The sequence below is a fragment of the Nycticebus coucang genome, chromosome 2 (genome assembly GCF_027406575.1).
Source record: "Nycticebus coucang isolate mNycCou1 chromosome 2, mNycCou1.pri, whole genome shotgun sequence".
Lineage (NCBI taxonomy): Eukaryota > Metazoa > Chordata > Mammalia > Primates > Lorisidae > Nycticebus > Nycticebus coucang.
Genome location: NC_069781.1, coordinates 172,295,497 through 172,319,734, shown reverse-complemented (window position 1 = coordinate 172,319,734; position 24,238 = coordinate 172,295,497). Strand labels below are relative to the sequence as shown.

At 50.5% G+C, this 24,238-nt stretch overlaps 1 protein-coding gene across 1 annotated transcript in view; it reads left to right on the top strand.

Annotated features, from left to right (window-relative positions):
* Positions 1-24,238, top strand: part of FA2H (fatty acid 2-hydroxylase) — a 53,250-nt gene that overhangs the window by 17,823 nt on the left and 11,189 nt on the right. Inside the window, exons 2-4 of the mRNA XM_053607803.1 lie at positions 14,610-14,702; positions 23,247-23,389; positions 23,954-24,060. Of these exons, the coding sequence (XP_053463778.1) occupies positions 14,610-14,702; positions 23,247-23,389; positions 23,954-24,060 (343 nt within the window). The remainder of the gene's footprint in view (positions 1-14,609; positions 14,703-23,246; positions 23,390-23,953; positions 24,061-24,238) is intronic.

Sequence of the window (24,238 nt, the reverse complement as noted above, 5' to 3'; positions counted from 1 at the left end):
TATTTTTTATCAAGTTTTATAAAAATGCAGAATTTTGTTTTACTTTTTGTTTTTTTTAAGCTATGTTGTTAGCACACGGAACACTTGATTGTTTTTTGGGGAAGGGGCATATGTCACTAATAGAATGTCTCCAAAGCTAGATTGTATGAGGGAAAATGTCTTTTCCCTCTGGTTTTGAGAGACTTCCTCTTGGCTCCCAAGAGGAGGGATTCCCTGATGTTGACACACAGCCACCTTGGCACCAATGCCTTGTGCTGTGGAAAAACTAATTTGTTTTCATGTTCTATTCTCCCTCAGTCTTCAGCATAGTCTTAACTCCCTTAAACCCAGTCACCTCTTGGGACCTGACCCCCAATAACTGGTTACCAGTATATCAAGGAATCTGGTCTTTTTCAATAACACCACTGAGCTGGTGTCCCTTGAAAGAGCAGCGGTTCCATTTGTAGATTGTTGGATCTTCAGATAAATTCTGCCATTTTCATTTCATTTCCTGAAAGTCAAGGTCGGCTTGTGAAAAGTTGTTAAATAACAGGCTAAATGTGAAATGTCAACCCTCCCTCTAAACTTCCCTGTTCAGAGCATCAGATGAAGCCTTCGTTGGGTTTTATAGTGACTTTCTGATTTTTGGTAGAACATTGAAGAAGGGAGTTTGAAAGTTGTTGTATACTGTTAACGATCGTCTGCCCATGTCCTGCCTGAAATACCATGATTGTTTATGAAAAGTATCTTTAATAAAGCTGGATACAGTTTGGCTTGGAAAAAAAGGAAAGAAAAAGAAAAGTTTGGTGCAGGGGACAGAGAGACATTGCACTCCTGGGGATTACCGCAGCAGAGGGAGACAGACACAAAAATCACAGGTGGCGGAATGCAAATAGTGTGTGTGTGTTTGTGTGTGTGTGTACACACACACATATCAGAATAACAGAGTAGATCATATATTTGAGACCAGGGTGCTGGGAACAGAATGATAGCTGCAGCCTTTGAATGTGGCAGTGAGGGAAGGTCTCTCTGAAGGGGAGATATTCTGTGGATGAGAAGGAACTATCTGTCATAAGAAGAAATGAATAACAAACATTCCAGGCAAAAAGAACAGCAGATACAAAGGCCCTGAGGCTTGACCGGACTGAAAGGAGGCTCTGGTGTTGCTGGAGTGTGGGGGCAGGGTGAGGCTGAAGTGGCAGGTCGGCGGGAGTCCTGGCTCAGCGGGGCTTCTGCTGGGTCATTATCAGGGATTTAGATAGGAGAAGCCTTAAACCAGAGGGATTTCAGCATTAGACTGACAAAACTGGTCTCTATTTTTTTAGATATCTCCAGCTGCCATGTAGAAGGTGGATGGGGGGAAAGAGTGGAAACAGGGGAGAGTGAAGAAGCCATCACTGTTAACCAGGTGACGGAGGCGGATGGCCTGGACTGAGTGGCCCTGAGGATGGAGAGAATTTGATATGTTTTAGGTGCCTTGAGTGTGCTTTTTTTTTTTGTCTTAGAAGCAGAACCACTAGAACTTGCTGATGGATCAGATGTTGACAGTTGAGGGAAAGGGAGAAGTTGAGGATGACATTGAGGTTTTGGTCTGAGCACCTGCCTGGTTTGATATATGGAAATGATTAATACTGGGGTGGAGGCCCAGGTTTGAGATAGGACAGTTGTTCATTGGGGTCGTGGTAGCTTTGAGATGCCAAGGAAAACACCCAAGGAGAGGTATCAAGTAGCAGTTGAATACCCGGGTATGGGTCCAGATCTGTGCCATCCAGTGTGGTAGCCACTAGCCACGTGTGTCTATCAAAACTTCATTAAAATCAAATAAAAATTCACTTTCTCACTCACATTTCCAGTGTTCAGTAGATGCATGTGGCTTGTGGCTATGAGCATTTTCATCACTGGAGAAAAGCTGTTGGGCAGGGCTGGGCCTAAGCCACAAGCATTTCTCTCTGGGGTACGGTGGCTGTGCTCTAGGAAGCCAGTGTCCCTGCATCTTTCACAAATGGCTGTTCCGTGCCCACTCTGCACTAGACACCTATTCAGTGACGTTCCTCACCTATGGCCATGTCAGGTAGTCATTGACCTCCCAGAAGGACACCTTGCTCTGAGGCCATACAAGGAAGTCATCCCTGGGTCTGAAGCATTGTTGTAGTGACAGGGGTAAAACGTGGAGCATAGGCTATAGCTCATCAGAAGTGATGAGGTCTAGGACTGGCCGTGTAGACTTCACTAATTTAAGAAATGTGCAGTGGGTTCGGAAGTTACCAGAATAAAAGAGAGTAGAAGCAAAGATATAGACTCTAGATGTGTGTTCTAGAATGAACCATGCTACCTGAGACAAGTCAGCCAACCTCTGTGACATCCTCAGCTATACAGGGGAGGAATTGTTGGAATCAGTAAAGAGAAATAGTAGATGTGAGGCAGCTTATTGTTTGAGGGGGTTGTTTATTCACAAAATAGCTCAGTGACTATTATTGGTTTGTTGATTATTTTTTTTGATTTTCAGATTATTATGGGGGTACAAATGTTTTGGTTACATGAATTGTTTTTTTGTACAGTTTAAGTCAAGTTGTAAGTGTGCCCCTCACCCAAATTATTGTTGTTTAATATGCAAACAATGACAAAAACAGCAATTATTTTTCTTTCTTAAATGACTAGATTACAAAAGACAAATTTAGGAATAGTATTTCTGGAATAATGGTATGTGAGGTTATTTTTAAACCTATGGTCTTGTTTCTCCTTTTAAAAGTAGCAAAAACAGTATTGTGAGGATAATCCTTATTGATCACAGTGTTACATGTTAGACCTAAAAAAATGGTTTTGCTATACATGTAGGGTCAATGGGGAGATGGTGTGTTTTAGGTGCCTTGAGTGTGTTTTCCTTGTGCATAGCACACCCCAAGAAGCCTCCTGAGGCACCTTGAGGCCTGTAGCCTAGCAGTTACCTTTTCATGCCCAGAAAAGAATGTGTCTTGAGGAACTCACGTTCTGTGAGCTCCTCCTGGAGCTGGAACTCAGGTCCCACCCACCACTGCCACAGCTCCAGGCAGGATTTTGAGCCTATGAACCCTCTTAAGTCCATGACCTCATGGCCAGGTCATGTCCCACTCCCAGTGATCCCAGGAGGAGGATTTTCCTCTCTGGCCTCTCCAAATCCCCAGGTCAGGCTTTTGTTGGAAGAAGCCACCTCTCCTCGGCTGGGTGCATTCCTAGAAATATTGTCCTGGTTCAAGGTTAGAGGCCGGAGAGGATCCATGTGAACACACACAGTCCCTGGCAGGATTTGATAAGAGATCGAGTTAGTGGCCTGAAAACTTGTTGGGGGTACCCTTGGGAATGGTAATTTAGCATTTTCAAATCATTGGCTCCCTTCTCTGATGTCCTGGAGTGCCTAGTTGTACCAGCTTCTGCCTCTGGTACAGGGTTGCTGTGACGGCATCAGAGGAGCTTCATTTTATGCATAGAAGGAATGCTGGGTCCATGGAAGCTGAGTCAAGCACCCAGGGGGCAGGGACTAGCTTCTTGTCCTTTTTCACACAGGTGAGCAAGAGGGGTTGGCCACCCCTCAGGCACAAGTTCCCTTTTTTCCTTTCTACATCCTACTGCAAATGCAGGGACTGTGGCCTGCAGAGCTAATTGTTTTGCAGTGACGAGGGGAAGCTTGTCAGGCATGGTGGCTTAGGCCACAGAAGGGTGTCCCGAGCTCACCTGCCCAGGCCTGGCTTCTGATTTGGACTTAGCACGGCAGAGGGCAGCTTGTTGGAGGTTGGAGACAGATCCTGCTGCCTTCATTTTAGCGAAAGCTTTGGCTGCGAAAAGCAGCCGCCTCTTAGTCCCCTGGAGCCGTGGACATGGGCTCTGAAAGGCAAAGGGCTTCTTCCCAAAGTCTTCTTGACCAGATGTGGCTCTGGTTGCCCCAGCGTCATCCTCTTCTTCCAGCCTGCCCCTTTCCACCTGCAGGGCTGTGTGCTGGTCAGGACACCTGGAGCCCCCACCACGCCCTGGGCCTCTATGGGATGGGGGCAGCTGGACACAGAGCCCAGGGTACCATCTTATTTCAGAAAAAGGATTTTCAAGCAAAACCCAGGCTGTGGGATAAAAAGCCATCTGTCTGGTCCCTTGGTGCCCAGCCCCAGCTTTCTCAAACAACATCCCTTTATGCCGGCATCCCCGGCCCCCACAGCCCCCGCCACTGCACACTGCCTCCTTTCAGTGCCTCTGTGGGGGACTTGTTTGTTTGTGCTGCAGAGCGCAGACTTTGTGTTGTTCTTCCCTGTTCTGTCCCCCAGGCACCCTCCAAGCACACCCTCTCTAGGGCAGACAGGGGCCCGGAGCTGAGGCAGAGACTAGCCCAGACCCTGGGGTCCCCCAGGAGTTCCCCAAGGAGAGAGGTGTGCAGAGCATCTCCCTGGGGAGGGCACTGGACTAGACCCTTGTTGGACCCTTGCAATAATCACCTGAGAGATCTTGAATGAGTGATTGGGTCCTTCTGTGCCTTGATTTTCCTGTCTGTGGAATGGCTCCTGCCAACCTTCATCCCAGCAAGATGCTGCTACTGCCCATGCCCTGTGCTGAAGTCCTGGGCCCTGGAGGTGGCACAGCTCTCCCAGTTTCATTGCAATGAGGGTGGGCAGGTGTGGACAAGGTTTGTGCTAAAGAGGGTAGCAGCATTTTCATGTGAGGAGAACTAGGAATTGACTTCCCAGCCCCTAAAGGGGAACGAGGCCACCCCTGGCTTAAGTGGAAAGCAGTGGCTTAGAAGAGGTGTCCTTGAATGCCCACCCCCCAGAGCCCTCAGAGGAGACTGAGGGGGCAGGTGAAGACTGCCAGATCCTGGTTTCAGCCACCTTCTCAGCCTAGGATGACACATGCAGGCTCATGGTTCCATGTCTCCTTGGCCACCTCCCTGGTGGTTCTGTCCTGGCTGAATTCCCTCTCTGTTACCCGACGAAGAGGGTCTGGCCACCTTCACTGTCCAGCCAATATGCAGAGACAGAGTGTAGGTCCAAACAAGGTTTATTATCAGAAGGTCAGCAGTTCTGGAAAATAACAAGAGGATTATTAATTCTAATACTTTTTTTTTTTTTTGCAGTTTTTGGCCGGGGTCGGGTTTGAACCTACCACCTCTGGTATATGGGGCCGGTGCCCTACTCCTTGAGCCACAGGTGCTGCCCTAATTCTAATAATTTTTATAGTGAGGAAATGAACCTAGAAAATTTTAACTTTATCTGACAGAAAACAGCATCAAAGTAGCCTTCACTCTAACAATGTAAAATGTTCAAATAACATACAGGTAATTTTCACTTTAACAAAATATCTTAGAGAGTTACTAAAGAACACTAAAGTAACTAATTCTACCAGTAACAGTCTACCAGTATGTTACTAATTACTACCAGTATGTTACTAAAGTAACTAATTCTACCAGTAACATTCTACCAGAATGTCTGTGTGACTAATTCCTCAAAGTCTCCTGAGACCAACATCCTCAAAGTCGTGGTGAAACCTTACCTAGGTAATCACAGGGCTGGGAGGTAGGGGGAGGAGTGTGAGCTACGCAGACTGGGTCAGCGTACTGCTTCTCAAACTCCATCTTGCTGGCCGCTCTTCTGACTCCATCTCCTCCCATGGCCCTGTCTTGATCCCAGGTGAAACCAGTTCAGGGCTTGAGTTAGTTTCTTCCAGCTGCTGTAATAAACCACTACAACCTGGGTGGTTCAACCAACAGAAACGTATTATTGCACAGTTCTGGAGGTGAGAAGCCCCAAGATCAAGGCGTCAGAAGCATCGGTGCCTTGGGAGGATGCTGAGGACAATCTGTTCCATGCCTTACCCTGAGCTCTTGGTGATTTAGGGGCCATCCTTGGCTTGCAGACGCGTTGCCACTATCTCTGCCCTCATGTTCACGAGGCGTTCTCCCTGTGTGCCTGTCTGCATCCAGATTTTCCCTCTGAATAAGGACATCAGTCATATTGGATTAGGACCCACCCTAATGACTTCATCTTAATTAATTGCATCTGCAACAACCCTCTTTCCAGATAAGGTCACATTCTGAGGTACAGGGGGTTAGGACCTAAACACATGAATTTGGGGAACGGGGGACAAATGTGGTTCAACTCGTGACAGGGCTCTACGGTGGGAAGTGAGACCCTGGAGGTAACATCCCTGGTGCATGGCCTGAGTCTCTGCTGTGATTCTTTTGCCCTCACATAGTTTATCTCCTTTCCAGACACGGGAGGAAAGGCAGTAAACATCAGTGTCCAGCACTCACTTTTGCTCCTTGTCACCTTAGACTTGAGGGAGGAAGAGGTCAGGGCTGCCCTTCAATGGGGCTTGCTGGGGTTCCTCTGGTGCCAGCCTGTCACTCAGCCCGTTAAGAGCCTGGGCACAGCTGGCCCCATGGGCCTCCTCTCTGTATGTGTAGCCCAGGCTCCTGATCTGAATCCCCTGCTCTGGGAATTGTGGGGAGAAGAAAATCCCTGCTCTTGCCTGTCCCTGCCACCCCTCTCTGTGAATGGGGCATCCCAAGGAGCAGGAGAGGGGCCTGTGGCCTGAGGTTTCAGACTGGCATACCAAGAGCTGAATTTATATCCAGACATGTTAGTTTGGCCCACATTGTTTGTCTTAAGTGCAAATCAAATTTAAAAATCTGGAGATTTCACTTAAAAGTCTAATTTTCCAGCTTTTCCTAGAAAGCAGAAGAACATTGAGCCCCATCCATGACGTGGACCTAACAACGCCCGGCCTTATAACAGGGTGGGGACCCACTATCTCACTGTAGTCCGCACCATTCCCCATGAAAAATAGAAAAACTAGCCTAGCATTATGACAGGTGCCTGTAGTCCCAGCTACTACTCAGGAGGCTGAGGCAGGAGGATCACTTGAGCCCAGGAGTTTGAAGTTGAGCTGTGGTGATGCCACTATGTTCTACTCAGGGCAACAGAGTGAGACGCTGTCTCAAAAAAAAAAATTTTTTTTTTTTTGAGTTGAGCATCTTTGTAGAAGTGAAGAATATTCCTACATGATTAATATGCAAAGAAAATAGGTCCGTGTTATGAATCACACCCTGCCTGCTTTGCTTGATGGTGTCACCATCCTAATCTCTGATGACAGAGCAGGAAGTTGGGGTGCTCTTGCCAGAGAGAAGCAACTTCTTGTTCCAAGATGAAGCTCTTGAGGTCACACACAGGTTCATAATGGAGCCTGGCCTAGCACTATGTCCCTTAGTCTAGAGCCAAGTCTGTAGAGTCCAGAACTAGGTGCTGGCCCTGGATTCTTCTCCTACCCCAGAGAGCTGAGAGTCAGATGTGTTAGAGAACCAGGCTGGGGACCTCAGGTAGCTGGCAGGGAACAGCTCTCGGTCTGAGGGTACTGACCTCAGTGACAGAGAGCTGGGCAGGGATGTCAGCAGGCTGTGCCCACTAGAGGGGAGTTGTTCTTGGGCTGACCAGAGAGGCACTAACACCTGCTGACCAGCCAAAGCTTGGTGTTATGCTAGAAGTGAGGCTTGGTGCGCTGTCTCATGGGCTTCTCTCCCAGGCAGCCTCAGACTGTGGCTAGAAGGCACTAAGGGGGTCAGAATGCCCTCCCCTTCGCCCAATGGCCCATTCATGGCTTTTGGCTCAGAACAGGTGACGTCTGCCTGCCTACTCCGTCTTCTTGGTGGAATACCTGTCTTCCTGTGTCCAAGCAGACACAGGTTGTGGAAGGCATTGAGTGGCTCCTTTCCTGCCACCTGCCTGCACACCAGCAGATCATTCTGGAAGTACTGCATGTCAAGCCTGGGCTCGGTGCTGGGGACCCAGTGGTAACCAAGACAAACAGGGTCTCTGCTACACAATGCTCACATTCTAGCCTGGGCGACACCAAAGAGTGACTGTGACACCACCCTGACAAACAGCCCTGGGCCTGGCCACAAAAGCACTTCTTCTATGTCCCCCGCCTGCCGTCCCAATGTGGAGCGGCCAGGAGGGGCCGGGATGAGGGTGCTTGTCCTCAGCACCATGCTTACTGCCCTCCTGTGAGTCTCGTGTCCTTCAGGCTGGCCTCCTGGGAAAGCTGTCACCAACACAGGTGGGCTGGACATGCTTTGTCAAGCCACACTCCTTAGCCCTGGTGCTGATCATTCCCGTGAACACCAATATGAGTCTGACTGCAAAATTATTCACTTCCTTTACCAAAGATTGAAACAACCCCAAGGCATTGCCTAGAACAACTTGTAAATACTCAAGAACAAACAAACTAACTGTTCATTTGGGAGACCCTTTTTGCTTTTTAAAGCTCCCTCTGGCTTTCTTTAAAGGGTTAGGAGAATCTTTAAATAAGGCATTGTGGAAGTTTCCTGGGAACTTTTTTTTTTTTTTTGCAGTTTTTGGCCAGGGCTGGGTTTGAACCCACCACCTCCGGTATATGGGGCCGGTGCCCTACTCCTTTGAGCCAAAGGCACTGCCCTGTTTCCCGGGAACTTTTTAAAAAGCCTTTTAAAGTTGGGATCATACCCTAGGAGTGACCTTTACACACTTCTGATTCATGAATGGCGTTTGCCTGTGGAATTCCAGGCTGAGCCCAGCTCAACTATAAAATAAACACTGGGGCCTAAGAGCCTGGAAAACGTGGCCCAGACCGGCGTGTGTACCACACCCAGCAAGACACAGTTCCTCGAGTCCTCCCTGGAGTGGAAGTGGGAGGCCATCTGGCGGGGGCGGGGGGACCTTTGTTTGCGCTACCTGTGGTGAAGGTTTTTAGTCCTGGAACCACCCAACTAGACTTGAGAAAAAGAATCAGTGAGAGATGTGCTGGAGGACACGTCCCTGTACTCGTGAGTGGTCCTGCTACTGGTGCTGCCCACGTGACACTGGTGCCGGCTCTCCTTAGAGTCCCCTCCTTCATGGGAGGTGTGTCCAGTGTTGTGATAAGGAACTAGCTTTGGCCAGGAAGGGGTGTGGTCCCAACAAGGCCACCAGAAAATACCTTGCGTATGTGGTCATTGCGAGACTTATTGTCAGAAGCGTATCACTTGTGACATTGATCCCCCCTGGCCTGAGGCCCCTCAAGGGATGATTAAGCCGGGGCAGGAGAGCAGGCAAGAGGAGGACAGGAAGAGGCTGTGCCCACTGCCTTCCCCTTTGTCCCTCTTTTCCTCGTCCTCCGTGGCAGGGCACCCCTGCCAGCCCTCAGACTGTGCTGGTCCACGATTCACAGGAGATCTGGAGAGGCTTGCTCCATGCTGGGGCGACTCTAGTCTAAGCCCCACTCTGGTCACCAGCAGCCCCCTTCTTCCTTTCACTCAGAATAATTCCAATATAATGAAAAAGCCTTAAAAGCGCTGTTTCCAATTAGGAAACTGGATTCTTGTCATAGCTGAAGTAGGACCTGAGAAGTAGAATGCAGTGAACGTGTGATCGCCGTCTACAGACAGATCAGAGAGCCCCACATCAACCAGCTTCAACCAAGAAACCAACGATGCGCAGCTACTGCTTGCAGAACAAAATTTGATGTTGTAATTTTTGTTACACGGAGAGCCCAGCGCCGTGGCTTACGCCTATCATCTTAGCACTCTGGGAGGCTAAGGTAGGTGGATCACTTGAGCTCAGGAGTTTGAGACCAGCCTGAACAAGAACGAGACCCCATCTCTAAAATTAGCTGGGCGTTGAGGCGGGCGCCTGTAGTCCCAGCTACTTGGAAGGCGGAGGCAAGAGCATCACTTGAGCCCAGGAGTTTGAAGTTGCTGTGAACTATGATGCCACAGCACTCTACTATAGAGAGTGACAGAAGGAGACTGTCTCAAAAAAAAATTTTTTTTTAATTTGGAGAAATCCAGTGCTGGCAATCTCATATCAATCAGCCTTATATACTTTTAGTTCTGCTCATGCCTGTTCTATGCACTAGGCCAAAGGGCACTGAGCATCTGTGGCTTAGATTGTTAGAATTTTGATCCTTTTATCTGGGTACTGCCTCATCCTGTGAAGAGTGGCATTCCGAGATGGCATGCTGGGTGTCATGGGCCACCCCTCCCTGGAGGCAGAGAGCCACATCTTCCCACTCATGGTGGCACTTAGCAGATGTGCCCTTACATTCATTTCCCACTTCCAAGGAGCATGAACCCTGCAGAGCCTCAGAGCTTCACCCCCGGCAGCCAGGCCCACTGTGCCGCAGGAATCTCAGAGGGTTTTGGCTGCTTTGCAGAGATCCAGCACGGAAACATGGCCCCCTGAGGAAACGTGGGCGGGCCAGCTAGTATTTGCAAGAGCCCATCATGGCACCAGGAGAAACCAGAAACAGTAACCTACAAGGTCCCTGTCCTGTTAGAAACTATAACACCATTGGACAAATAATCACCCCAACATTTGAAAACTCGTAAGAGGCAAGAAATTATAAATACCGAATGAGCAAAAATCATGTATCTAAAGTATGAGTCCTCTTAAAGTTAGAAAATGAGCAAATTGCTTCTGGTCAGAAAGTTTGGAAAGAAGGTCATGATGGTAAAGAAGATATTCCAGAGTCCCATGGTTGGCTCGGCCCCTCACTGGCTATGGGACTGCTCCATAGGTGAGTTCCATCATCTGTTAAATGGGAGTGATAATTGTGCCAACTCTATACAGTTGCTAAGGAGATTGAGGAGTTGAGCATATAGCAAACACTCATGAAATATTAACCTCTGCCCTCATTCTGGACAGTGTGACACTGAGAAGGAACATGTAAGACACATTTAGAAAACAGCAAGTTGGGAGGTGCCTGTGGCTCAGTGGGTAAGGCGCCGGCCCCATATACCAAGGGTGGCGGGTTCGAACCCAGCCCCGGCCAAACTACAACAAAAAAATAGCCGGGCGTTGTGTTGGGCGCCTGTAGTCCCAGCTACTCAGGAGGCTGAGGCAAGAGAATCACCTAAGCCCAAGAGCTGGAGGTTGCTGTGAGCTATGACTCTAGGGCACTCTACAGAGGGTGACAAAGTGAGACTCTGTCTTTGAAAAAAAACAAAAAAGAAAATAGCAAGTCATCCATCTGGCTAGAGGGGCAAAAAAAATACAGGGTGTCCAAAGAGTTGCCATACATAGAAGAAATTGTAACAACAAATATCTTGGAATGTGTTTGCCGTGAATGAGAGAGAAGATTTTGGTGTGTGTATAGAAAGAGGTGGCTAATACATGGAGAATATTTTGTAAAACTTTGTAATAAATGTTTTGTAAATAAGTATACATGTAGCTATAATTTTCCATCTTTCCTATAGATGGCTACTTATAGGACACCCTGTAGAGTTAATCAAGAGCCTAATAGGAGAGGAATTTGGAATTTTGGGGAATGAACTTCAAATTATAGAGAAAGCAAGGATAAACTGATATCCAAAGGATGATACTGTGTAGACTTCTAGGAATGATGTCTCAGAAGTGGCAGCACTTAACAACTTTGACTCAAACTGTACAAAATCAATTCATGTAAACAAAATATTTATACCCCCGTAAGATTCTGAAATTTTGTAAAATGACAGCAGGCACTTGGAAACATTCTTCTGGGGCAGGATGGAGGCCAGTGTCAGTGAGAGAGACTCAAGAAAGAGTCTTCTGAGCTGATGCTCCAACCCATGTGTCAAATGAGTTGAATGAGTGAATGGAAACAGTGGATTTGCGTGAGGGAGGAGGAAGGGGCCATGGTGATCCTTGGCCAGACCACCAGCCACTGAAGATGAGGCTGGCAGGCAGCCGAGGCTTCCTGTCCCTGGAAACTCCCCTCCACAACCTCGTTGCTCAGGCTCTCCCTGTTCTGCACTGCCCGTTGCTCTCCTATTCACCACCACACTGGAAGTCCAAGTTTTCATTACACATCTTTTGTGGCACTTCAGGGAACAGGCCTGCAAGTTCAGGTCACCTTCTAGACCATGCCAGCTGTCCACACCATGCCAACAGCTGTAGTCCCTATGAAAAAGCTCTGGTGGCCATCGGCTAAGTGAATGACCTACATGGTGTGGTGGCCAAAGAGACCTGTTTGCTCAGTTCCCATGAGCAGAAATATGCTGCTCCATGAGAGGCAGGTACAAGCCCTGCTGGCTTGGAGGAGGAATGTGGACCAGCTGGTGTATGTAGAGACTCCTCTGTGTCCCAAGAAGGTCCTGGAGGAAGGCAGATGACGAGGAGAGAGTATTGGATGTCCCCATATATTTATAGGCCTGTGCAGGCCTAGAAGGGAAGACCCAGGAGAGATACCAGAAGCCTGGAGGGGGCCGGCTGAACACAAGGGAGACCTTTCTGAGGGCTGTAGACACGAGTTGGATGGACAAGTGCTTTGTGTCCAGTGCTAAGAGGTGACAAGGGACATGCTCTCCCTTCAGGTTCTGGTGGCTGTTTAGGTGGATGTACCCAAAACAGATCTGTGTCTGCCACTTTGGGGATGTCTGAAAAGTGTAGAACAGACAAAAACGTCAAGTGGTAATAGGGGCTTGGCCCCTGTAGCTCACAGCCACATACACCAAAAGCTGGCGGGTTTGAATCCAGCCCAGCCTGCCAAACAACAATGACAACTACAACTGAAAGATAGCCGGGCAGGGGCGGCGCCTGTGGCTCAGCGAGTAGGGCGCCGGCCCCACATGCCGAGGGTGGCGGGTTCAAACCCAGCCCCGGTCAAACTGCAACAACAAAAAAAAAATAGCCGGGCGTTGTGGCGGGCGCCTGTAGTCCCAGCTACTAGGGAGGCTGAGGCAAGAGAATCGCGGAAGCCCAGGAGTTAGAGGTTGCTGTGAGCCGTGTGACGCCACGGCACTCTACCCGAGGGCGGTACAGTGAGACTCTGTCTCTACAAAAAAAAAAAAAAAAAAAAAGAAAGATAGCCGGGCATTGTGGCGGGTGCCTGTAGTCCCAGCTACCTGGGAGGCTGAGGCAAGAGAATCGCTTAAGCCCAGAAGTTGGAGGTTGCTATGAGCTGTGATGCCAAGGCAACAGCTTGAGGCTCTGTCTCAAAAAAAAAAAAAGAAGTGGTAATAGGGATAACCCCTTTCCTGCTAAGACAATCCTTTTGTTTTGCTGGGAGAGGCAGCAAATGGAGTTGCAATGAGTGGGGTTTGAGGTGCAGAAAGCAGTATTTAAGGAAGAACTTGGGGTGACCAGGGGAGAAAACTATCCAGGAGAGAGGAGGTTGATAGCTTCAGGACTGGGGGCCCTCTGGGGTATTTTGAGGAATGTGAAGATTATTGAGCTACTGACATGGGAAGAGGGAAGGCGTCTGTATTAAATATTTAGGGAGTTTCAGAGTACGATATACTATAAAATCCACTCTTATTTGTCTTCAAGAGATCATGAGGTGATGAGAAGCACCCGTGGCTCAAAGGAGTAGGACACTGGCCCCATATGCAGGAGGTGGCAGGTTCAAACCCAGCCCCGTCCAAAAACTGCAAAAAAAAAAAAAGAAAAGAGATCATGAAGTGCTTTTAAAAAAAAATTCAGGCTTGGCACCAAGCGGCTAAGGTACCAGCTACATACACCAGAGCTGGCGAGTTCAAATCCAGCCCTGGCCTGCCAAATAACAATGACAACCACAACCAAAAAATAGCCAGGCTGCAGTGGCGGGTGCCTGTAGTCCCAGCTACTTGGGATGCTGAGCCAAGAGAATTGCTTAAGCCCAGGAGTTAGAGGTTGCTGTGAGCTGTGATGCCACAGCACTCTACCCAGGGCAAGAGCTTGAGGCTCTGTCTCAAAAAAAAAAAGAAAAGAAAAGAAAAAAAATTCATGTATTAGCTTGATGACGCAGACTAAATATGCTGAGATACACAGACCAAGACAGGGCTACAAAAGGCCACTTTTATTTGGGTTACATACGGGTTTTCCCAGAAAATGCCAACATGGTTATTGTCACCGAGTTCTCTGGAGCTCATTTGGAAACAAAAATTTAAGAATTGTGACAATAGCCTCTCAGCCTCTGCCCAGCACCCAGCTTCCAAAGGCCACTCTGCACCACCAGTACCAGGACTCAGGGAAGGTGAGCGCTCTCCCGCCCTTCCTTCGTGCCAGCAGGAGTTTTACCTACGTGCCAGTCTGCTCTCTTGAGCCTCACCCCATGTGACGTCAGACCTAGCTGGAGCTGTGTGATTTTCCCAGCACATTCCATTTCCTTCTGACCTTCCCTCTTTGCTAGTTCGATTTAACCTTGAACCTACTTAGTTATTCCTCTGCCAATTCCACCCCACTGACATGGGATTGCTCCCTGCTGCCTTTCTTTCTTGTGGGCATGTAGACGTGGAAGCCCATCCTATGACTCAGGGGCTCTATTGAATAGCCAGGAAGGCAGGATAGTCACTGGGTGTGCCCTGGGTGCTACCCTGTGACTCCCTTTGCCTGACACCCGCCAGGGACCCCCTTCCTGTAACACACCTCTAACCACTCTTGCTCTCCTTTCACTTTCTCCCCCAGACCTTCCTGCCTATTTTGTATTTCACAGACATCATTTTCTCCAAGAGAGAAGTTCAGAGAATAATACCACCCACACCCGCGTCCCTGTGCTTTCCAGAGCACTCACTGTCCTTGAATTCCGCCCACCCTGCCCCACCATGGGGCTCTCACTGCTCCTGGCTTCCTCCTTGCGGGGCAGCTAGGGCTCCATCCTTTGTCCCCTTCAGCTGTAAGTAATGCTCTGGCACCTCCTCTTTGCAGGGTTCCATGGAGAGTGAGGCTGTAGCGTCTGAGGAAACGCAGAAGACAGACCCTGCCATTGAACCACGGTTCAAAGTGGTGGATTGGGACAAGGTATCTGGCACAGGATGCAGTAGGGTGATGACTGGGGGTTGCTGGGGGTGGGGGAGGGTGCGTGGAGCTGAAGTCCAAGGTGTATATGACACGTGCCCCAGGGAGATGAGACAGATGGGGAGGCAGGTGCCCACAACTGACAAGCAGGACCTGGGGGGCCAACCTAGGCAGAGGTGGTGGGGGGAGCCCTCATTGGTGGAGCACTCAGGAAATGGCACATAGGTCTCTCTGCACAGAGCCAGGCCCCCAAACACCTTGGAGAAGAAGAGTTCTCCCACCAGGACCCCTGCAGCTGAGAAGGGGGCAGTGACAGGGTCATACGCCAGAAATGCCCAGTTTTGCCAGTGTGCAAGGCAGAACTGGCCCAGGCTCTTGTGATCACTCAGAGCAGCACTGGCCAGGGCAGGACACGGACGCCTGCTGAGTCCAGTCCTCAGTGTTTGGGAGAAAGCCAAACTTTTCAAGAAAGCCAAGTCTTTCTCAGACTTGTCACAACCCTCTTTCAGTGACCAGAAGTCTGCTGTGGCTTAGCAGACCCATCTGTTGGTGAGAAAAACCCTGGAGGAGCTGGCGGTCTCAGATGGAATTGGAAGGGGCTCTGTAGGGAGCCAGGCTTGGGTGTCATTTCCCTCCAGTTTGGGTCACAGGACTGTCCCAATTTCATGGAACAGGCACACATGTACATGTTCAGAAATTCCTACCCTGTGTACTTTCTGCCTGTACCAGGCACTGGAGACACAGAAATGAACAGGATTCCCCCCACCCCCCCACCCCCACCCGCCGCCAAAGCTCACAGGCCCGTGGGGAGGAGAGTGAACAGTTACTACAATAGGAGGCGATAGGAATCACGCCCAAGGAACGTGGGTGACCAGAGATGGGGCAGGAGCCTTCACAAAGCTGCTGCTTGCCGGTCCCCTTTGGCCCTGACCCCAGGTGTCTTATAAGATTGCTACCACCTCTGGGAGAATTTTGGACATCCTACCAGAGAGGCCAGAAGAGGTCATTCCATGCCCCTGAGTCCCATCCCTTCCAGAGAGGCGTAACCCAGAGGAGAATGGAAGGCAAAGGAAAGCCCACCCCCACAGCCACATGGTGCCCCTTCCCCCGCCGGTTCCCTGGGACCTGGCATCCTAGCCTCTACCACTGGCTTGGGCACAGTTGGGCGTGGATGATGCTCAGGCCAGGGAACAAGACTTGGTGGGGAGAGTCTTGGTACAAACGACAGATTTCTTTGGAAGTGTAGGGGGATTTGGCTGCACATGGGTGGGACGGAAGAGAAAACAGACCACTTGAGTGGGTCAAGGACCTTAGGAGCTGGTAGGGTCAGGACCTCAACTTAGAACAGGAGAAGCTTCACAGGAAGACAAAGAGGTCTGGGGAGTGAGGATGAGACCAGCCTATCCCCAGCTCAGGGCATGAATGGCCAGTGGACGGTTCTGAAAGGACCAGCAACCTGTGAACTTAGCTTAGGGCTTGAATGTTGGAAAGAAAATACTCTGAAGAGAGCTGACCAGTGCGGGTGAATGTGGCGGCCACCAGGGCGGGGTGGCTAGAGAGATCCATCCCAGAGGGGAGGAGCTGCGGTGTGAGCTGCCAGCCATCTGGGGAGGGCTCCTCCCTGCCGCCTGTGCTGTGGTTCCAGGGGTTCCAGCAGGAGGGTTGGGGAAGAGGGTGACCTCCCTGGGCCTGCTCTCTGCTGGGCTGCTGGCCAGCTATCTAGGCAGCTGACACCTGACTCACCTTTCCCTCCTTTCCTCCTTTTCTTTCACACACACACAATTTCTCTCCTCCTCCCCTTCCTCCTGTGTCACTGGGCTGAGAGAGGGCAGGGCGGCGGGGAGGGGGGGCATGGAGACCCACCCTGCAAGCAATTCCCACCCCACTGGGTTCTGTTTGGGAGCCTTCCCCAGCGGGCATCTGGGGTTCCCAGATGGGGTGATCACTATCTTTCTTTTCTTTCCTCTTTTTATTTAAAAAAAAAAAAAAAAGAGTCCTCCTGTCTCATTCACCATGTGGTCAATCCCCAGCCCCTTTGGAGGGAGCAGAGAGATGGAGAGAGCCGGCAAATCTAAGTTGAACCCCATGCCTGTTTGGGGTGGGGGGAGTCTGCTGGGTCTGGGCCTTGAGGAGCTGTGGGAAAAGGCTGAGAAGGCAGCAGCTCTGCCTCAGCTGAGGGTCCCCAGGCCTGGGGAGGATTTACACACTTGCTCTTGGGGCCAAAGGACTTTGCGTTCAAGGTGAATTAAGTCCTCAGGGTGCAGCCAAAGGAAGGAATCTTGTTTTCTCAGCCCCAGTAGCTGGGCACAGGGTGAACCATGCTGGAAAGGGTGAGGGAAAACCCAGCTGGGGCATGGGCTGGGACTATAAGCATATGCCTCCATGCCTGGCTAGTTTCTATTTTTAGTAGATACAGGGTCTTATTCTTTGCTCAGCCTGGCTGGTCTCCAACTCCTAAGCTCAAGCAATCCACCCACTTCAGCCTCCCAAAGTGCTAGAACTACAGGTGTGAGCCACTGCACCCAGCCTGTGCATGGAATTTTACCAGAACAGTTTCTAAATCATCCCTTCAAACACCTAGCTATGCAGGACCCAGGCTTCCTTGTGGGGCAAGGAACCAGGTTGTAGCAGCTCTCCCTGTTTCCTGGAACCCAGACTGCCTGGTTAGGTGGCTGGCGCTGCCCCTGTTCTTGGCTTCTAGGTATACCTTTCTCTTTTCGTCCAGCGGCCTCTTTTTTGCCACTTTGCTGTGTTCTTTTCAGAGCCCTCTTCAGCCTTCCCACTTTGGGAAACCAGAGGGAGCAGGTATGAGTTGAGGGGTTTGCAGAAGTTCCCTACCCAGATACCCCTGGGGGGTGCAGTTAGCATCGAATTAATGCTCCTTTTACTGAGCTCTTACCATGTTCCAAGCACTTTAAAGGTAATCTGTTAGCTGATTTAATCCTGTTGAAAATGCAACTAATTATCCTGATTTAACTGATGAGGAAGAGCTTAAGTCTCCAGTCCAAAGTCACTTCTAGGCAGATTAGCAGCACCCAGCTGCTCCTGCCACATGTCCTGGAACCCTTCCATGCTGATAGCTGTCCAAGAGTAAGACCGTAAGGGCCACAGCCGGGAGAGGGGTGGCAGAATGGAAGGGAGTGTCTCCAAAGCCAGCCACATCCTCTTCCCCAGCCTTCCTCAGGCTAAGCCAGGATCCAGCCTAGCCAGGTTCCCTCCAGTTCCACCAGGCCTATCAGTGGGTGTGGCCACCCTCTTCCCTCAAAGGGACAGGTGGGTCACAAAACAAATGCAGACGCTGGCCCTCCAGAGTCCCTGTCTCCTGCCCAGCACACCCTCCCCCCCAATTCAGGGGCTGTTCCAAGGCTCTCCTGGAACTGGCAGAGGTATTGACAATAGCCATAGGGTTTTAACCTTTCAGGCCCCTCAGATAATTTGCTGAGAACTGGAGAAAACAGCACCCCTGTTGTTGGTACAAGGGCCCTCTGGCCAACCTGCCTCTGGGGAAGGATCAGCCCTGATGTGAGGATGTTGGCCTGGATCACTGCCAGATCCTGCACCTCCCTAGTCACCTCGGGCCACCTTTCTCCTTATCCCCCCTCCCCCAGAGCAGGTTCTGGCTGACCCAGCATCCACAGGACCTCCCCAAGACCGTCCTTACTTGGGGTAGGGTCTGCTTGCCTCCTCACTGGAGCTCACAGTGCTCAGAAAACACCCCAGGGCAGCAACCAGGCAGCAGGCAGGCGGGGTGGACTGGCCTCTATACCCAAAGTTCTTTAGATGCCCTGGGAGGGCAGTGGACAAGGGCAGGCTAGGAGGCAAAAGATGCCACAGGCGGGCGAACATCAGCAGCTGTAGTGCAATGGAGGACATTACTCCCTGTGTCACCTTACTGTGTGGGGTCAGAGGGGACCGGAAAGTGTACTTCGAAGGGATATAACCCTGCCTGGTATAGGATAGAGCCTGGGGCAACCCCCATGCTGGTCTTCAGCCCCAAGACGGACACCACACCAGTGTTTCACACTCTCTGCTCCCTGTCACTGTCATTGGCCTGAGGCCACCCCCAAACCCACAGCCTCACATGCCTCAGCTGAGGAGAGGGTCATAGGATGGACACAGGTGCTACAGAACCACTTCTGTGGGCCTGGGCTGGTCGCAGGCATACTGCACAGGTCCCTGCAAGGCCACTGAGGGTCCCACTGACCGAGCGCTGGACACTGCATTGTGGTTCTGCAAAGCCTCTGCACTGCAGAAGTCACACCCACAGAGGAAGTCACAGCTGCAGTCACAGTCACACCCGCAGCGGGCCCTCATTCAGCTGGTAGGAGCCTCCAGCAGGTGTGAAAACCCAGGGTCTTGCCCTGCTGCAGCACCTCCATCTGTGCACCTGACCCTCCTCCTCATCCATGAGATGAGGTCCACACAGGCCCCCATTTCTCAAAATTAAGGGTTACAAGGGATCGTAGACATGAGGCCCCAGCCTGGGCTAACTAGCACTGGGACACAGCACCAGTCGTCACCAGGATTCTTGTGGAGCTTCTTGTCCTTAATCCCCTCCCTGCCAGCCCACTGCTTGGAAGCACATCCTCCTCCTCCTCTCTGAGTGAGCTCTGGGCGCACATTTCTTTAAACAATTGCCTTAGCTCATGGCCAGGGTGGTAGGAGGAGTCACTGGCACCATTAGCTGCCCCCTCTCCCTACATTTGCCACTCTGGGGAGAAGCAGACTCTGCACCATTCTGGGCTGCCCCAGGAAGGTGTCCTGTGCCACTGGGGCCCCATGCTGTCCAGAGAGAGAGGGTCCTGGGGGTGGGAAAAAGAGAGCAGAGGAGGCCCCCTACCCACCCTGGCAGCATGCCCATCCTCCCACCCTCTGGGCAGCAGGCTGGCCTTTCCCCTGTGGGTGCTGCTGCAAGCTGCATTCCTGGCATAGCCTGGAAGAGGCCTCCTTCCCTGGGGGGCAGGGCAGAGCCAAGGGGCAGAGACACGGGCCCACAAGGTTGGCACAAGATGCTTCAGCCAAATTCACCCCAACTTGTATCTGGTTCTGGGGCCCAGACTATTGCTCTGGTCTTTGAATCATCAAAGACCCTCTCCAACCCAACAAGCTGCTACTCCTGAGCACTGGGCTCACCAGGTTCCACAGCTGTAAAAGGAGAATCTGTAATTGTGACAGTAGCCAGGGAGTCCCAGACGCTCGGGAACTGGGGGCTGGTCAGTGACCTGTTCTCCCTGTCTTCCTGTCCACCACCAACCTCCTACAGGGGCTGCAGACCTTTGCCCACCCTTCTCTGTGTCCCCGAAGCCTCAGGAAGTAAGGGTGGGTGGGACCAGCTGGGAGGAAGACAGTCGTTTGTGTTGGGAGGCTAAGGGGCCCTAAGGTCTCTGGCCAGGAAGAGTAGGAAGTGAGAGCCCATCAGGGTGGGTCCTGAGCAGTTATTAGCCATCCTCCCTTCTTGAAACCAGGTCTCAGAAGTGACTTGCAAGTGAGAGTCCTGAAACCCATTAGCACCCAGCCAGACTTACTCTTTCAGTGATCGGACTGGGAGAGAATCAGTGCATGTACCACCCAACGCTAAGGTCGAGCACACAGGGTGAATGTCTTGGCTCTGTATGGAGGGGGCTGCAATCTGCTGGAAGTGGGGAGAGAGGTTCCCACTCCAGGACTGATCAACCCCATCTCAAAAGTCACTTAAGCTCTAGGTCCTCTGCATCCCCATCTTAAAATGGGGAGGAGGTCAGCAGCCCAGTTCTGCACATGTATGGAAGGCTCACTACACTTTCCCCAGAAGAGTGGGACAGAGGCCCTGACAGTAGAATAGAATTACAGGCCTTACAAGACATTTGCAGGGGAAATGAGGGCTTCTTGGGATTCCTCTGGCGTTGCCTTCCCTGGGCACCACAGAGAGTCCCTCAAAGAGATGCAATGGGGGCTGGATATGGAACTTGGGTTTGAAGCCTTCCAAAGCCACAGGCAGAGCAGAGGCAGCCTTGAGACTGACTCAGACAGCAAGCCCACCATTTGTACAGGTGGCCAGGGCCTGCTGGTCTTCCCAGGGAGTAACCAAATCATGTGCTGAGGTCATATTGGCAACAGCAGAACAGCAGAACCCTGTGTTGGGGGGCTCTGTTCCCACCACTCCCGTGACACCCCTTCCACCCTCTAGCCCCAGTTTCCATACTTACTCTGTCCTTTCGTTCCGTTTCCTTCACAACAGGGTGTGAGGTTTAGGCTAGAGTCCCTGCTTATTGCTTACCTAGGTATTTCTTCTGTCTTAACTGAATTAAACTTACGAATCTAATTGCTGTACAAAATAAGAGCAAAATGGATCAATAAAAAAAAATTTGCACAAGCCACTGTAGGCTGAAAGCAGGGCCTGCCTGGCTGCATCCCTGTGCAATAACTGGAAATATTCATTGTCTAAGGGAGCTAAGTCCAAATTAAGTGTCCAACTGAAACACAGGCAGAAGAGTTCTGTGTGTCACAAACAATAGTGGGACATATAAAACCAGGGATTTTCTTTGAGATAGGTGTGGTGAAAAGGATGTTATTCTTATAGGAACAACAGAGGATAAAATACAAAACAGCATAGCTGAAAAGCCAGTAGAGGAAATAATATGGAGTACTTTAAAATAGTTAATTCAAACAAGGAAGAACAGAGGGGACAAAAAGAAAATAGCCCAAGGGTAGACTACCCCAACATAAAGTGTAAATAGACTAAATACTTCAATTAAAAGACAGAGATTGTCTAAGTAGATTAAAAAAGAAAAAAGGAGGGGCGGCCCTGTGGCTCAATGGAATAGGGTGCCAGTCCCATATATTGGAGGTAGTGGGTTCAAACCCAGCCCTGGAAAGAAAGAAAGAAAGAGAGAGAGAGAGAGAAAGAACGAAGAAAAAAGAAAAGAAAAAAGACCTAAATATATGCTACCTGCAAGAGATACCCTTTTTTTTTTTTTTTTTTTGAGACAGTCTCTGTCATCCTTGGTAGAGTGCCATGCCATCATCATAGTACACAGCAACCTTATTCTCTTGGGCTCAAGTGATACTCTATTTTTAGTAAAGATGAATTCTCACTCTTGCTGGTCTCAATTCCTGAATTCAAGCAATCCACCTACCTCGGCCTCCCAGAGTGCCAGGATTACAGGCATGAGCCACCATGCCCAGCCAAGAGATGCAATTTAAATGTAAAGACATACAGAGGTTGAAAGTAAAAGTGTGGAAAACACCACGGACACACCAAGCTTCAGGAAGCTGATGTGGCTCTATTACTATCCAAGTGGACTTCATGCCAGGCAAGGTGACCCAGGCCTGTAGTCATAGCTCTCTGGGAGGCCAAGGTGGGAGGATTGCTTGAGCTCAAGAGTTCGAGACCAGCCTGAGCAAGAGTGAGACCCCATCTCTACTAAAAATAAAAAAACTAACCAGGCGTGGTGGATCCCATATAGTCTCAGCTACTTGAGAGGATTGTTAGAGTCCAAGAGTTTGAGGTTGCAGTGAGCTACAAGGATGCCACTCTACCTGTGGTAACAGTGACACTCTGGCTTAAAACAAACCAAAAAACCTAACAAAGTGGACTTCAGAACAAAGTATTACCAGGGACCAAGATGGTTATTTCCCAATGGCGAAGGGACCAACTCATCAAGGAGACATAACTGGGCAACCTTAGGCTGGTTACTCAGCCTCAGTTTCCCCATCCCCAAATGCCCATTATTATTAGAATCCTGCCTATCTAGGGGTATGGTGAGGATCAAATGATTGAATACATGTCATGTATTTAGAATCATGCTAGACACATAACCAGGGCTCCGTGAGTGTCAGCTGTCAGTGTTACTACAGCTGGGACAAAGTCTCAAGTGCTCAGTGTGATCCTGGCCCAGCTTCTTCTAAGGTGGGGCTCTGTAGGCTGCTGCAAGGTAAAGCATAAACACAGGCTATCAGCTGGTTCCTCTAGTTCTTCTTCCTGGTGGTGCTGGGGTGTGTGTGTGTGTGTGTGTGTGTGTGTGTGTTTGAAGACCCAGGGTGGAGGAATGGAAGGAATGAGACCGTACACATCCAGTAAATCTGTTTTCTGCTAGACCTGGGGTTGAGGTCAAGGAGGCTGGGTCAGGCAGAGTGCAGCAACTAGGTGGGGTTTGGACAATTGCCTGACTCCATGCTGGGGCAGGATGGCTCCGGGCTGACCTGGAGAAGTAGGAAGTGACCTTCCCCACCTTCCCCCACACACAGGCCACTAGAAACCAGCCTGCACTTGCAACCTGCCAAGTTCACATGGCAGGAGCCACGAGCTTCTTGGGCCTTTCACCTAGCTTAGCAACTCCAGCAGGAAGAGAGGGTGTCTGATGGCTCATTGCACTAGCTTCGGTCACGAGGCTGCACTGACCCCCACTGCTGTGGCCAGGGGCCTGGTTTGAGCAGCTTAATTCACTCAGTTCTGCACCCCAAAAGCTGGAGGGTAGGCGCCCCACAAAGACCACATGAGCAGAAGTGGAGGGTGGAGATTGGGATGCTATAACTGGGAGATGGAATAATGACACAAGTGTCTTTCAGGACCTGGTGGACTGGCAAAAACCTCTCCTGTGGCAGGTGGGCTACTTGGGAGAAAAATACGATGAGTGGGTCCACCAGCCAGTGACCAGACCCATCCGCCTCTTCCACTCAAACCTCATTGAGGCCCTCTCCAAGACTGCCTGGTGAGCTCCTCCCTGAGCCTGCAGCAGGCTGTCCCTCTCTCCTGGTGTGCCAATCAGATATGGAAGAGGAAGGGGGAAATTAGTTCTCTCTACAGAGCCCAGGGCTGTGCTATAAGCTCATGGGGAGGGTGGAACACACCATAGGCATGATTCATTTCTATGCATGGTTTTGTCTACTGATGGGATGACAGTCCAACATGTAGACAGAAACCTCTTTGAATGCTACCCATGATCTATTCTGGACTCCTTAGAGTGCTTTCTAACCTCTAATGCCAATGGGAACAATTTTGCCTGCGAATTGTTCCTTTGCCACAAGTGGTCAGCACCCGTCTATTAAGGTGCATAGTCAGTGGCCATGGGGACACAGTCCTTTGCTAATAACTCATCTCAGGAGGCAGATGGACTCTCTTCCCCATCCCCCACACCCGTGTCCCTTCACCCAGGGTCTCCAAATGCTTTGTGCATGTGGTTTGGTGCCATCTTATCCCCACCTCCGGCTGAGGAAAGCTGGACCCTGCTGAGCCCCTGTGCATCTGTCCCTCTCACCCTGACACCCTCCTGCAGGTACAGTGTCCCCATCATCTGGATGCCCCTGGTGTTATACCTCAGCTGGTCCTACTACAGAACCCTGGCCCAGGGCAGTGTCCGACTCTTCACGTCTTTCACGTCAGGTAATGCCAGCTTCCCTCCTGGTGTACTCTCAGGGATCCCGGAGGCGGGTACCTCAATGTTCTCCCCGCTCCTAAGTTTCCGAGAGCACAGAACCTCAAGCCACACCACACACATCTCTAAGTGAGGTCTCTCTCTTGAAAAGTTCTGTCATATTCCCACCCTCCCCAGATAAATACC